Genomic DNA, 13,962 nt, shown 5'->3' on the forward strand with positions numbered 1-13,962 from the left:
TTGGGACAGATTGGTTACTTCTTTGTGGCTTTTTTTCACCTATGAAATGAAGGTAATTCCAGCTTCCTCGGGGGCTTGTTTTGAGGATTAAATGAGGTATTTGCTAGACACTTAGTGAACCAGAAGGTACTAGCCCTCACGAAGTCTTTTTTATCCACTGAAAACTTAGCATCTCAGGGAAAGAAACCAGATCTCTTACAACTTTGTGTGCCTGCCCCCTACTAGTCATTGGCACTTAGTAATGTTTGCTAAATGAACATAAAATATATGACTGCTGATAAAAATTCATTCTGGACCATTGAAGAAGGTAATATGTAAATGTGGGATATTGAGAGAAATTGACTACAGTATTGGAGTTGATATTAAGGAATCAAAGGAAACACTGAACTAATTGGACCTAGGTTCATCTCTACTGTGACTGTCATTCTATGTTATATCCCCAACACCAGGCACATAGTTCATCCATATCAACAGTAAACCTATTCCCTAGGACCTCCCCCCCCCAAGGCACAATCCACTTTCTCTCCTTCCCTTCCAGTCAGCCTGTTAGAAGGAGTTGTTAATAATTGGCTTTCTTAAGTCTCTTTACCTTCCACTTAGTCCTGAAGCCACGTGTTCACATTTTTTTATTCCTTTTATTGGATCTCTATGCAGCTTTTGCCATGAAAGTCTTTCTTGAAATATTCTTTAGTGTATGAGATTCTATGCTGTAGGGTTCCCTCCTTCCTCAGAGGATGTCCCTTCTCAGTCTCCTTGGCTGGTTCATCTTTCTTGAAAGGTTGATGTTCTGTAAGCTTGATCCTGCTCATGATACACCAGGTCTGGAATAATTTATAGAATATTGAAGCTATCTGGTGTTTGAGGGTTTGGTAGAATTCTCCTGTGAAACCAGCTGGGCCTGATGCTTTTTCAGGGATATTTCTTTAATAACTTTATTTTTTCTATGAAAATTGGTCTCTTTAAGCTTTCTAACTCGGGGTCAATTTTGGTAATTTGTATTTTTCTAGCGAAATACCTTTTTCATCTGAGTTTTCAAATTTATTAGCTAGAGAGGTACAAAGTGATCTCTTCTGATTTAAAATTTTTCTCCCATTTCAATGGTTGTTTCTCCCTCATTCTGTTTTATTTTTGTATATTTGTGTTTCCCCCTTTATTCTGAATCATGTTATATAGTGGTTTATCTCTTTTAGTTTTTTCAAAAACTACAGAATTTTAAATTATTACTTGGATCTAGTTTTCTGTTCTCTTGCTCATTCTCTTCCTTGGCTTTTATCTTTATTATTTCCTTCTGCTTTCTTTTGGTTTACCTTGTTATTTTTTAGGGTTTTTTTAACCTTGGAACTGAATTTATTTATTTTTATTATTTCATTTTTATTGATAAGTATGTTTAGAGCTGGATGCCTGGTTGGCTCAGTGGGTTAAGTGTCTGACCCTTGACATCAGCTCAGGTCATGATCTCACGAGTTCGTGAGACTGAGCCCCACCTCACACTCTGTGCTGACAGTGCGGAGCCTGCTTGGGATTCTCTCTCTCCCTTTCTCTCTGTCCCTCTCCCGCTCACATGCACTCTCTCTCTCTCAAAATAAATAAACTTAAAAAATATGTTGAGAACAACAAATTTTTCTTTGATCACTACTTTAAATGCATCCCATAGAATCTGATAGGTAGTGCTTTCATTGTCATTCTAGGTGGAAGGGCTTTTCTGTTATATTTGTTAGTAAATTCTAGGGTTTTTGCCTTATGATCAGGGGATATTGTTTGTAATATTTCTGTTTCATGGCAGTTGCTGATGTTTTCTTTGTGACCTAATAAATGAGTACTTCCGGTGAATGTGGCATGCGCATGTGAGAAGAAGGTATATTCTCTAGTATGAGACTGTAGAGTTTGATAAATATCTTTAAGACTTACTCTGTTGATTATGCTGTTTAGATCTTCTGTCTCCTTATTTGGGGATCACTGCATTTTCTAACATACCACTGACAGTGGATAATTAAATCTTGTATTATTAGTGTGTTTCTATCTATATGTTGCCTTGCATCTCAAGTAGTTTTTGTTTCATAAAGGTGGTTGCTATGTGATGTTCATATGAATATGTGTATTTTTATGTGTGCTGTCTAAATCATGGATTGTGGCTTTCAGCATTAAAGAGTGTCTTTTCCGGGGGTGCCTGGGTGACTTGGTTAAGCCTCCGACTCTCGGTTCTTTCTATTTCTGTCCGCCCCGCCCCTACCCCCCCCACACTGTCTCTATGTCTATCAAAATAAATAAAAATAATTTTTTAAGTGTCTTTTTTTTTTTTTTTTTGGTCACGATGAATGCTTTGGGGCTTGAATTTTGCTTTGCCTGATTCCACAGATGCCACTCTTCTCTCTTTTTATTACCGATTGCCTGGTATACTTTGGCCATCCTTTCATTTTTAACGTTTCAACATCACTTTGTTTTAGATGTGTCATTTGTATAACTCCTTGAGTTTTGTTTTGTGAGCCACATTGAAACTCTTTATTTTAATAGGTGAGTTAAACCCATTCACATTTATTGTTAGGACTAATATATTTGGCCTCAACTCTATCATAATATTTTGTTATCTTTATTTGCTGTTTCTTTTGCTATGAGGTGTGTTTTTTCCTCTTGTATTAAAAAAATTGGGGAGCGGTATTTAGGAAGGTTTGTATTTTTGTTCTGATGGTTCATTTTTTGTCCTTGTACCTCTGTAAATGCCCTTACTCCCCTGTTTGTTTATTTAACCTTTTGTGTGTGTGAGAAAAATACATCGTATTCATGAATTCAAAGTAGATTGATGATAGGCATCTGTGAGGGTTTTTATCTACCTCCAGCTCCTCACTGAAGAACTGACTGATCATAGCCACTGCAGCCAAGAGCATAATGCGTGTTCTGGTCCCCTCAGCTCTGGCTTCCTCTGATCTGCTGATCCCCCTTTTGTTCTGTGAGCTCTGACTTGGTCCTGTTCTGTGCTGAGATTGTGGCTTCTTTGTTGCAAAGGCTTTCCTGGGATATTGTTTGCATTTGTAAATGCTGGGTTCCTATTTAGTGTGAAATTTTTGTTAGTTGATTTTGTCTTTTTTGGTAGCGTCTTTACTGAGATATAATTAACATACCACACAATTCACCCATTTAAAAGTGTACAGTTTGGTGTTTTTTTGGTATACTTAGAGTTGTGCAGCCATCGCCACAGTCCAATTTTGAAACGTATTCATCATCCCCAGAAGAAACCCTGTGTGTATTCTCTCCAGTGCCCTACCGCCCCACCCAGGCAACCACCAGTCCGCTTTCTGTTTCTCTGGATTTGCGTATCTTGGACCTTTTATATAAATGGAATCACACAATATGCAGTCTTTTGTAACTGGCTTCTTTCCCTTAGCATAACAGTTTCAAGATTCCTCCCTGTTTGACCATGTGTCAGCACTTCATTCCTTTTTATGGTCAAATAATGTTCAGTTGTATGGGTATACCACATTTTGTTTATTCATTTATCTCTAAATGGACAGTGAAATTGTTTCTACTTTTGGCCATTATGACTAATGCTGCTATGAATATTTGTGTATAAGTTTTTGTGTGGACATATATTTTTATTTCTCTTGAGTATATATTTAGGAGTGGAATTGCTGGGTCATATGGTAACTGTGTTTAATTCTTTGAGGAACTGCCAGACTGTTTTCCCAAACGTCTGCATCATTTATATTCTCCCCAGCAATGTATGTGGGTTCCATATCTCTCCATACTTTCAGCATTTGTTATTATCTGTCTTTGATCATAGCCATCCAGTTGGTGTGAAGTGGTGTCTCATGATTCTGATTTGTATCTTGCCAATGGTTAGTGATGTTGGACATCTTTTCATGTGCTTATTGGGCATTTGTAGATCTTCTCGGGAAAAATGTCAGTTCAGCTCCTTTGCCCATTTTTAATTGGGTTGTGTTTTACTATTGAATCGTAAGAGGGTTTTTTGTATGTTCTAGACATAATCCTTTATCAGATATGATTTGTAAAAAGTTTTCTCCCATTTTGTGGGTTGCCTTTTTGCTTTCTTGATAGTACAGTGTAAACATTTTAAATTGTGATGATGCCTGATGTATCTATTTTATCTCAAGTTTATTTTATTTTTATTTTGAGAGAGAGTATGAGTAGGGGAGGGGCATAGAGAGGGGGGAGAGAGAGGATCACAAGAAGGCTCGGTACTGTCAGTGTGGAGTCCGACGCAGGGCTCGAACCCACGAACCTGTGAGCTTATGACCTGAGCTGAAACCAGGAGTTGGATGCTTAACCGACTGAGCCACCCAGGTGCCCTGTTACCTGTGCTTTTGAAGTAATATCCGATCCAATGTCACAAAGATTATTTATCTTTATGTTTTCCTCTTATAGTTTTAGCTCTCACATTTAGGTCTTTGATCCATTTTGAGTTAATTTTTGTATATGGTGTGAGGTAGGGTTGAACTTTATTGTTTTGCTTGTGGATATCCACTTGTCTCAGCACTGTGTGTTGATTTGCGTAACCCCTTAATATATGATTTATTAGGTTCCCCCCTTCAGTATGCGTTAAGCCCATCTATTGCCTATACAGTAATGACCTTTTTACCATTATTTTCTTTTCCTGTCTCTTCTCCCATTTTTTAGTGTAGTTTTTCTACCTTGTCCCAATATGCCACAGTTTTACATTAGTCTTTCACCTTCATCCTCATCTTTCTTTTAAAGTCTTACACGTACATTTACATATTTTTTAATGCTCAGCATCGGTCCTTTGCTGTCATTTTCTCACTCATAATTTGGTTAGATGAAGCTCATCTTCTAGTAGATTTCTCAGGAAGGTAATGATTAAATGTTGATCCATCGTTGCTTTGCTTTGTGTGTTAGTTTTGAAATATCTGATGATAGTCTAATTCTTTTGGAATTATAGGTTATTTATTCTTTTTACATAGAGGTCTTGAGGATTTTATCTTTATATTTGAAATCAAATAATTTTTACTAGGCTTTGTTTCAGAATTGATTGTTTTGAGTTAGTTTTCCTAGGTATCTGGTGAGCTCTTCATTGTGTAAAGTCAGGTATTTTTCCATTTATGGAAAGTTTTCTTGAATTTTAGTTTAAAATATTAGTTTAATTCCATTGTTTCGTTTTCCTTCTAAGAGACTACAGTATTACACATATTATTCCTTCTTTACCTGTCTTCTTTTTCCACTACTTTCTTTCTGACTCGTTTTCTCTCTCTCACTCACTCACTTATTGTCATTTTCATTTTTTTGGTTTTCTTGTTTTTCTTCAATGTCTCTTATCTGAGTTGATTCTCCCTTGGACACCTTGTAATTTATTTTTCACTTCTGAGATAATGTAGTCTTTTTTGCCCATTTTTTCCTCTGAGTTCAGTTAACTTTTTTTTTTTTTTTTTTGTAATTTCACTCTGGGTTTTGATCTGTTTCTGTTCTTAGTTTTTAAATTTCTGATTCAACGTGAGTTTTTTTTTTTTTAATATATCCTTAAATGCTTTTGGATATATTTAATTCTGCTTGGAGTATAGACTTAGAGTTTTTTCTGCTTCGGTTTTTTGGAGAGGAATTTTCCTCAGTTGAAGAATTCTCTTTTTTAAATTTCTTATAAACACGTGGAAATCATTAGACTTGAAAAATTTTGCAAATCTCATGAGTATGAAATGGTATCTCGTTGTTTTAATTTTATCTTTCTGATTAGGTAGGGTTGTTTATCTTTTCATATTTATTAGACATTTATGTTTCCTTTTTATTGTAAACTCAAAGGGTAGAGCTGCCATTTACTGAGGTGGGGCAGAGACTATAGGAGGAGCAGATTTTGGAGGGAGGTCAGGAGTTTGGTCTTGGACATGTTTACAGCATCCAATAGGCTGTTGGATATGTAAGAGTGCAGTACAGAGGATAGGTGAGGGCTGGAGATAGAAATTTGGGGGTTATTAGTTTATGAAGAGTATTTAAAGCCATGAGACTAAATGAGAATATAGACTGGGGAGAGAGTGTAGACAATGAGAGGTCCGGAGACTGAAGTCATTGTTTAGAGGATAACTGGCTTCACTATTTAGGGTTCAGAGTGGTGAAGAGGGAGGTGGGGAGAAACCAGTAAAGGAGACAGAAGGAATTTAAAGGTAGGAGGAAAACCAGGAAAGTGTAGTATTCTGGAATTCAAGTGAAGAAAATGTTTCTGGAAGGAAGGTATGATCGACTGGCAAGTGCTGCTGGTAGATCCAGGAGGAGGAGGAGAAATAGCTGTTAGATTTAGTGACATGGATTTCATGATTGATCTTGACTAGAGCAGTTTGGTGCAGTGGTGGATTAGAAGGCGAGATTGGTGAGGGGCCAAGCAAGAATAGGAGAGAAATCAGAGTGACTGTGGTATATAGGCAGCCCTTTGAGGAATTTGGTTACAAATGGAGAAAGAGGATGGTAGTCCCAGGAGGATGTGGTTCTGGAGAGTTGGGAGCTTCACCAGAGGGAAGTTGTATGGTGATGGGAAGGATCTACTGAAGAGGGGGAAATGCTGTGGGAGGAAGAGGAAAATTGCTGGAGTTGGGTCTTTCAGCTTAGTTAGAGGATGTGTCCACTGCTGTTCTGGGAGAGATGGCTTCTTTTCGCACCAGTGTCCTCATCAGCATCTTCCTTGGAGTGAAAGTCTCTGCTGTCCAGTCGTCTTTCTGTGTTCAAGGGCAGATGGGTTCATTCACTGCACCTGGCCCTGTACAGTTCACTCTGAAGTAGCAGCATAAACCAATGTATCTACTGTTATTGACATCACCTTCTCCCCAGTAACAAACCCTGCTGGTGTTTAGTCTTTTCTTTCTCTCTGTCCATAAATTTTAGAAAGAAGCTGGTTCCTTTGATGAATTTTGCTAGTCACAAATAAGTTAGTTTAAATCCGAGATTGGCACATTTTTTTTTGCAAAGGACCAAATAGTAAATATTTTAGGCTTGGTGGTCTACATATAGTTGCTATTACATATTCTTCTTCTTTTTTTTAACAATGCTTTAAAAATGTAAAAACCATTCTTAGGTTTTTACTCTATGGTTTAAGTGAACTCTCCTCCTTTCTTATCCATTAAGCTCCTGAGCCCATACTTTTCATTACTAGCTTATGTGCCCTAAGCAACTGCAAGCAAAGTTCACTTTTTAAAAAGGTTTTATTGAGATATAATTTACAGGTTTAAAGAGTGCAATTCAGTGGTTTTTGGTATGTTCGCAGAGTTGTGCAACCATCTTCATAATATCTGATTTAATTTCAGAGGGTATTCATTGCCCCAAAGCTAACTTTTTTATAGCTTTGAGGTATGATTTATATGCAATAACATTTTTGAGTGAAGTTTGAATTTTAATAAAGCTAATTTTAATATTATCAAAGGAAAATACCGTTTTTTAATGTTTATTTTGAGAGAGTGAGCGTGAGAGCGTGCGCGTGTGGGAAGGTGAGAGAGAGAGAGGGAGAAAGAGAATCCCAAGCAGGCTCTACACTGTCAACACAGAGCCTGATGCAGGGCTTGATTCCACAAACCGTGAGATCATGACTTGAGCCGAAATCAAGAGTTGGATGCTTAACTGACTGAGCCACCCAGGTACTCCTCAAAGGAAAATATTCTAAGTAATACTTTTGTTTTTGAGCCCCACAGAATTACTAAATCTTATTTTCTCCCATGGGACCCCCACCTTTTTCTTTAAGCCATTAGTTCTGTATTCCTTGGACCAACAGCATCCATATCACTTGGGAACTTGCTAGAAGTAAGGCTCACCCTTGGGGTAGGGCCCGGCAATCTGTGTTTTAACCAGCCCTTCAAGTGATTCTGATGCACACTGAAGTTTGAGAGCTGCTACTCTAAATTCTGTTGCTGAGTGGAATTGCTGGGTTATGGCATATGAGCATGTTCAACTTTAAATGGGTACTGTCACCTCCTTCCAAATTGGTTAATGCTCATGTATACTCCCTAGCAGTATATGAGAGTCCTTATTGTTCTACATCCTCACCAACACTCCAGAATGTGCAACTTTGATTTTTTTGTGTGGGTGTGGAATGGTTATGATCTTAATTTGTGTTTACTCAGTTACTAATGAGGTTGAATATCATTATGTCCATAGGTAATTTGAGTTTTGTGTTCTATGATATGTTGCTAGGAGTTTTTTGCCTATGAAAATAAATATAGTTATGCAAACAAATAATCACAATGTATTGAAATCATCGCAGAATAAATCTGGAATTTCCAAGAAGGAAACTCAGGGGGAAAATAACAAAGTCAAGGAAAGAATCCCAGGGGAGATGCTGGTCAAACAGTCCTGAAAGAAGATTTGTCAAGTGGAGTGAAGGAAGACCATCTGTGTGGTATGGGGAACATGGCCTTATCAGGGAAAAGCAAATAGTGTGGTGTGGTGGGCTAATAGAATATGTGGAGGAAAAGACATACATAAGGCTGTGGGAAGTGTAGGAAACGACTAGATATTTATGTTTTAAGTTTGTTTAATCTTTTATTAATTCCTGGGCATGTGGGTTATAATTAGTTTGGATGGGTGTTTTTCCTTTCCTATTACAAATGGTGATATAAATGTGTTAGTATATTTAGTTGTTTTTTTTCCCTTTTAAATTATTGTCTTAAAATATTAAGTTTAAATTGAAATTATTAGATTAAAAGAAAGTGGGCATGGGGCACCTGGATGTCTCAGTTGGTTAAGTGTCTGACTCTTGGTTTTGGCTCAGGTCATGATTTCACGGTTCATGAGTTCAAGCCCCACATTGGGCTCTGTGTTCACAGTGTGGAGCCTGCTTGGGATTCTCTCTCCTCCTCTCTCTCTGCCCCTCTCTCACTCACGTGCACTCTGTCTCTCTCAAAATAAATTTTAAAAGATAAAATAAAAGTTAAACATAGAGTTCTTATATGACCCAACAATTTCATGCCTAGGTTTATACTCAAGAGACGTAGAAACATATGTCTCCATAAAAACTGATACACAGATAGTCATAGCAGCATTATTCATAGTAACCAAAACTATAGAAATAACTCAAATGTCCACTGGGAGAGGAATAAATAAATAAATAAAAGGTGGTACGTTATGCAGCTGTAACAAAAATGAAGTACTGATACATGGTAAAACAGGGATGACCCTTGAAAATGTTATGCTAAGGCAAAGAAGCCAATCACAAAAAAAGCACATATTGTATGAGTCCATTTATATGAAAAGTCCAAAATAGGCAAATCCATAGAAACAGAAAGTAGATTAGTGGTTGTCAGGGGCTAATCAAAGGAGGAAAGGAATGGGAAGCAACTGCTAATGGGGTTTCTTTCGGAAGGAATGAAATGTTCTAAAAATAGATTGCGGTGTTGGTTCTGTATTTCTGTGAAAATACTAAAAAATATTAAATTTTACACTTTAAATGAGTGAATGTATGGTATGCAAATTGTATCTCAAAAAAATCTGTTTTTTTTTTGTTTTTTTTTTTTTTTTTTCAGAAAAATAAAATGGAGGGGCACCTGGCTGGTTCAGTCAGAAGAGCATGCAACTCTCGATCTCAGGGTCATGAGTTCAAGCCCCACAATGCCTATAGACCTTACTTCAAAAAAATAAAAACAGGGGGCGCCTGGGTGGCTCAGTTGGTTAAGCATCCAACCCTTGATTTCGGCTTAGGTCGTGATCTCACAGTTCATGGGATTGAGCCCCACAATAGGCTCTGGGCTGACAGTGCAAAACCTACCTGGGATTCTCTCTCTCCTCTCTCTGCCCCTCTCCTGCTCTGGGCTCGCTCGCTCTCTCTCTCTCTCTCTCTCTCTCTCTGTCTCTCAAGATAAACATTAAAAACAGTGAAAATAAAAAACAAATAAAATGGGAAAACAGATTACTTTCCAGAAAAATTATGCTTTTTCATCATCACCAGCAATATTTGGTGTCAGCCACCGCCCCCCCCTCCACCGCCCAACCCTGGGATTTTTATTTTTGTTCCATTTCATAGATATGAACTGATACCCAAAGCTTCCTTAGTTAAGTTATAAACTCCCTCAGTAGAATGTAAGCTCCAGAAGACAGGAATTTTTCTCTATTTCTGTTCATTGCCGGATCCCCAAAACAGTGCCTGGCAAATAATCACTCAGTAATATTTGTTGAAGGAATGCATTTTGATACTTTTAATTGGATAATTTTCCCCTTTACTGTCTTAATTTCATAGTACCTGTGAACCAATTATTCTTACTAGCCTCAATTTCTTTTTGGAAAGAGGCAGTGTATAAATAAATGAATAGAATTGAATGTCCTTTTGATGAGTGATCTGGTTCAAGTCCTTTAACCTTGTGTGCTTTTTCTTCTGAAATTCATTATAGCAGTAGTTTGCAAATGTATGACTATGAGGACCCCCTTTTTAAATAAGTGTCCACACAATAGTAGTTGTACTTTTTGTATCAATCAATGGAAAAACTACATACAAGAAGCCATTTATATTTTAACATTTGCCATACTGTCTTCAGAAATTTGCAAGATAGAGGTTATAATATATGAGACATACATTGATTCATTCCATAGCCTGTGCATGGTGGCTCCAAGTATTATTCATGGAGCCATGGCAGTAATTTTGAAAGCCGCCAGTAGTTTGGGGCCAATAAGGTGGGAACTACTTAATTATAGTATCAGAACTAAGGAGGGGGGCACCTGGGTGGCTCAGTTAGTTAAGCATCTGACTTTGGCTCAGGTCATCTCATGGTTCATGAGTTTGAGCCCTGCATTGGGCTCTCTGCTGTCAGTATAGAGCCTTCTTCGGATCCTTTGTCTCCCTCCCTCTCTGCCTCTCCCCTGTTCTCTCTATCTCTCTCTTTCTTAACAATAAATAAACATTAAAAAAAAAGAACTAAGGATTACTGACATTTAAATAGTAGCTACTATAGAAGATTATGCCCTAATCACATATTTTAAAAATTTGGTTCCTAAAGCTATCAACTTCTTTTAAAGCATTAATATTTTAAAAATCAAGTTTCCATGCATTGCTTGTTTTACCAAAGAATCGGCAACACACTAAATGTTTAATCATGCTTAATTAAGTTTTGGTATATTTAGTTGAAGTTAGACAGCAGTTTAGTACTATAATAAGGTATTTTAATTCTTATTATCCAGCAGTTTAAAAACAGGATATCTCATCAAGTATTCCTAAACTTTTGTCTGTGCTTATATGAAGTATTTATGTACATGGTGAAAGACAGGAAGGTAGTAGTGATTCAGATGGAGCAATTCTGGGTATTTCCTCCTTTTGGAACACTTATTTAGCAGTTGCTGTGTGCCAGGCACCATTCTAGGTTCTTTTCATGACTTGACTTGACTCAGGGATCATCAAACTACAGTATATTTGACCTTTGGGACCTCTTTTTCTGTGGCCCGTGAGCTAAGAATGGTTTTATATTTTTAAAGAGTTGTTGTATTTGTTATCTATTTAATTTGTTGAAGTTTATTTATTCTGAGAGAAGGGGGGAGGAGCAAAGAAGGGGAGCGAGGATCCCAAGCAGACTCCATGCTGTCAGCGCAGAGCATGACTCAGGGCTCGATCTCACACCCCAACCATGAGATCATGACCTGAGCTGAAATCAAGAGTCGGATGCTTAACCAACTGAACCACCCAGGTGCCCCAAGAGTTGTTTTAAAAAGAAAACAAAGGGGTGCCTGGGTGGCTCAGTCAGTTAAGCGTCTGACTTCGGCTCGGGTCATGATCTCACAGTTCGTGAGGTCAAGCCCCACATCGGGCTCCATGCTGACAGCTCAGAGCCTGGAGCCTGCTTCAGATTCTGTGTCTTCTTCTCTCTCTGTTCCTCCCCTGCTTGTCCTCTCTCTCTCAAAAATAAATAAACATTAAAAAAAATTAAAAAAAAAAAAGAAGACAAAGATGCAGTAAAGACCTTATATGGCTCACAAAGCCTAAAATAGTTACTATCTCGCCCTTTATAGGACAAGTTTGCTGACTCCTGATTTAATTCATTTTATCTTCACAACATTCCAATAAAGTGGGTCCTATTATTATCATCCCTGTTTTACAGATGAGGAAACTGAGGCACAGAGAACTTAAGTAACTTTTTTGTTGGTGGTATTCACTGCTTTTAGAGCAGATTGCAGGCTCTTTTCTACAAACTTGCTAATACTGTGTTTCTTTGCAGTGTAAAAAGTAAATAGTGGCTCACATGTCAGAGGATGGCACGGTCACGCTCTAGATCCCCCAGGTGGAAACACAGGTGAGCAGTTCTTAGTTTAGCAGAGTTAGCTTGAGTTTGAGATGTGCTTTGACTTTCAAGTTCAGTAGTACTGTAAGGAACCTATTTTAATAAGCTCATGGGACCTGGTTATTCACAGTAGGTACTTTACAGTGATAAAGGTTGTATTGCTAGGTTCTAAAAGTTGACAGCTTTCTTTAATTATGGATGGCAGCTCAATTAATCCATAATAAGAAGAAATGCAATGGCTACCTCAAGGGAGAGTGAGAAACATCTTCAAGTGTTATATTTTTTGCATCAGTAAGTGGTTTAGAACTCTCCAGTGGTTTTTTTTGTTTTCATAATCATTATCTCTGAAAAAATTGGGAGTTGGAAAATCAGGAGTTACCTATTTCCTCTTCTTCATGGCAGAATACTTGAGTTTTGAATAACTCAGGTGTAGTTGAACTTTCCTGGTTGGTAGTATCAATAGTATATACATATAATTAGATTGGAACGGTTCAACCAGTATTCACCATATACCTGCTACAGTTTCGGGGCCTCAAAGGCAAATGACATCTCCCAGGACCTCAGCAGGCATGCAGGTCGGCTTGGAGGTTGGCACCATAGTCAGCTATGATACTATGGGAGAAGTGCAGTGCTACTGACTGGGACAAAGTATTCTGGGTCCATGGAGAGGGAACGATTCTGCTTTTATGGAGGAAGAAAAGGGGATACTAAGTAAGTCTTCAAAGAAGAGATGGAATTTTACCTGGTCATATAAGGATGGGTAGAATTTCTAAAGGTGGAAAGAAAGAAGAAAAGTATTCCAGTTAAGGAGGGCAACAGGAGCAAAGGCGCCAAGCTAGGAAAGTGACTAGTATATTCTAGGACTTTAAAAAAAGGACCATAATTACATACTTAAAAAGCAGACCAAAACTTTTCATGTTAATACAACTTGGCCATTGTGCTTGTTCATTATGGTTCTATAATGACTTAACAGTTTTCATTCTGTAATTCACAAGACCAAATTGTAACGGGAAGGAGCTTCTGAAAAAAAAAGGGAACATGAACATAAACAAGTGAATGATTTCAACATGGAGGGCATCAAAGAGGTTGCTTTGTTTCACCCTTTTGTGATAGGCTGGATGAAGGGGCACAGAAGACTCTGCCAAGCTTAGTGCCTGATTTCTAGATTCCTTCTAAGAACTCTTGGTCAGAAACTGTAAAAGGTCTGATATTTTACCTTACTTGCAAGCTGACACGTCAGCCTGCCATGGGCACTGCTGGGTCAGAGACAAAGGCCTGTATTAATCACGGTCCAGCAGGCAGCCTGGGCCTCACATGCCCAAGTTTCCCTTTCTCCCCAGTCTCCTGACGGTGGGTACTGCAGAGTAAAGCAGTGAAGTGACAACACAGCTAAGGAACGCAAGCCTCATCAGGGGCTACAAGCAAACCCACCCAGCCTTTGCCTGGGAGGAAACGTATCCTGAATAGCAAGCAAATTGGCCCTCTTTCCCTGAGGGAGGCCCCGTCTCCATCTTCCCTGGCTATGGTGTTTGGAACAAAAGCTGTTAGTGCCTCTGCTTACCAAGCATGCAGGATGCAAGAGACCCATGGAGAATTGTCTCCCAACAGACTCCTCAGATCTCTTTTGTTTCTTTAGGAGAACTGAAAATGTTAGTTACCATTCCGGCAATCTCCTTCAAAGGAACAGGACTTTATAGAATAAAACCCCTGAGATGAAATATAACAAAGCAATATTCACTATGAGGTAAGGATTAAAGTGAGAGGTTGA

The 13,962-nt window shown here is 38.2% G+C and overlaps 1 protein-coding gene across 10 annotated transcripts in view; it reads left to right on the top strand.

Moving 5' to 3' along the window:
• The window catches only part of BCLAF3 (BCLAF1 and THRAP3 family member 3), a 56,389-nt gene that overhangs the window by 2,604 nt on the left and 39,823 nt on the right, over nt 1–13,962 (top strand). For 8 of the 10 annotated variants that reach the window (XM_081792338.1, XM_081792342.1, XM_081792347.1 and 5 more), the window contains one exon: nt 12,132–12,206. In XM_081792338.1, the coding sequence (XP_081648464.1) occupies nt 12,166–12,206 (41 nt within the window). In that variant the 5' untranslated portion in view covers nt 12,132–12,165. The other 2 variants (XM_081792339.1, XM_081792343.1) reach the window with 2 other exon arrangements.

Source organism: Panthera onca, chromosome X (assembly GCF_046562875.1).
Source record: "Panthera onca isolate mPanOnc1 chromosome X, mPanOnc1 haplotype 2, whole genome shotgun sequence".
Taxonomy (NCBI): domain Eukaryota; kingdom Metazoa; phylum Chordata; class Mammalia; order Carnivora; family Felidae; genus Panthera; species Panthera onca.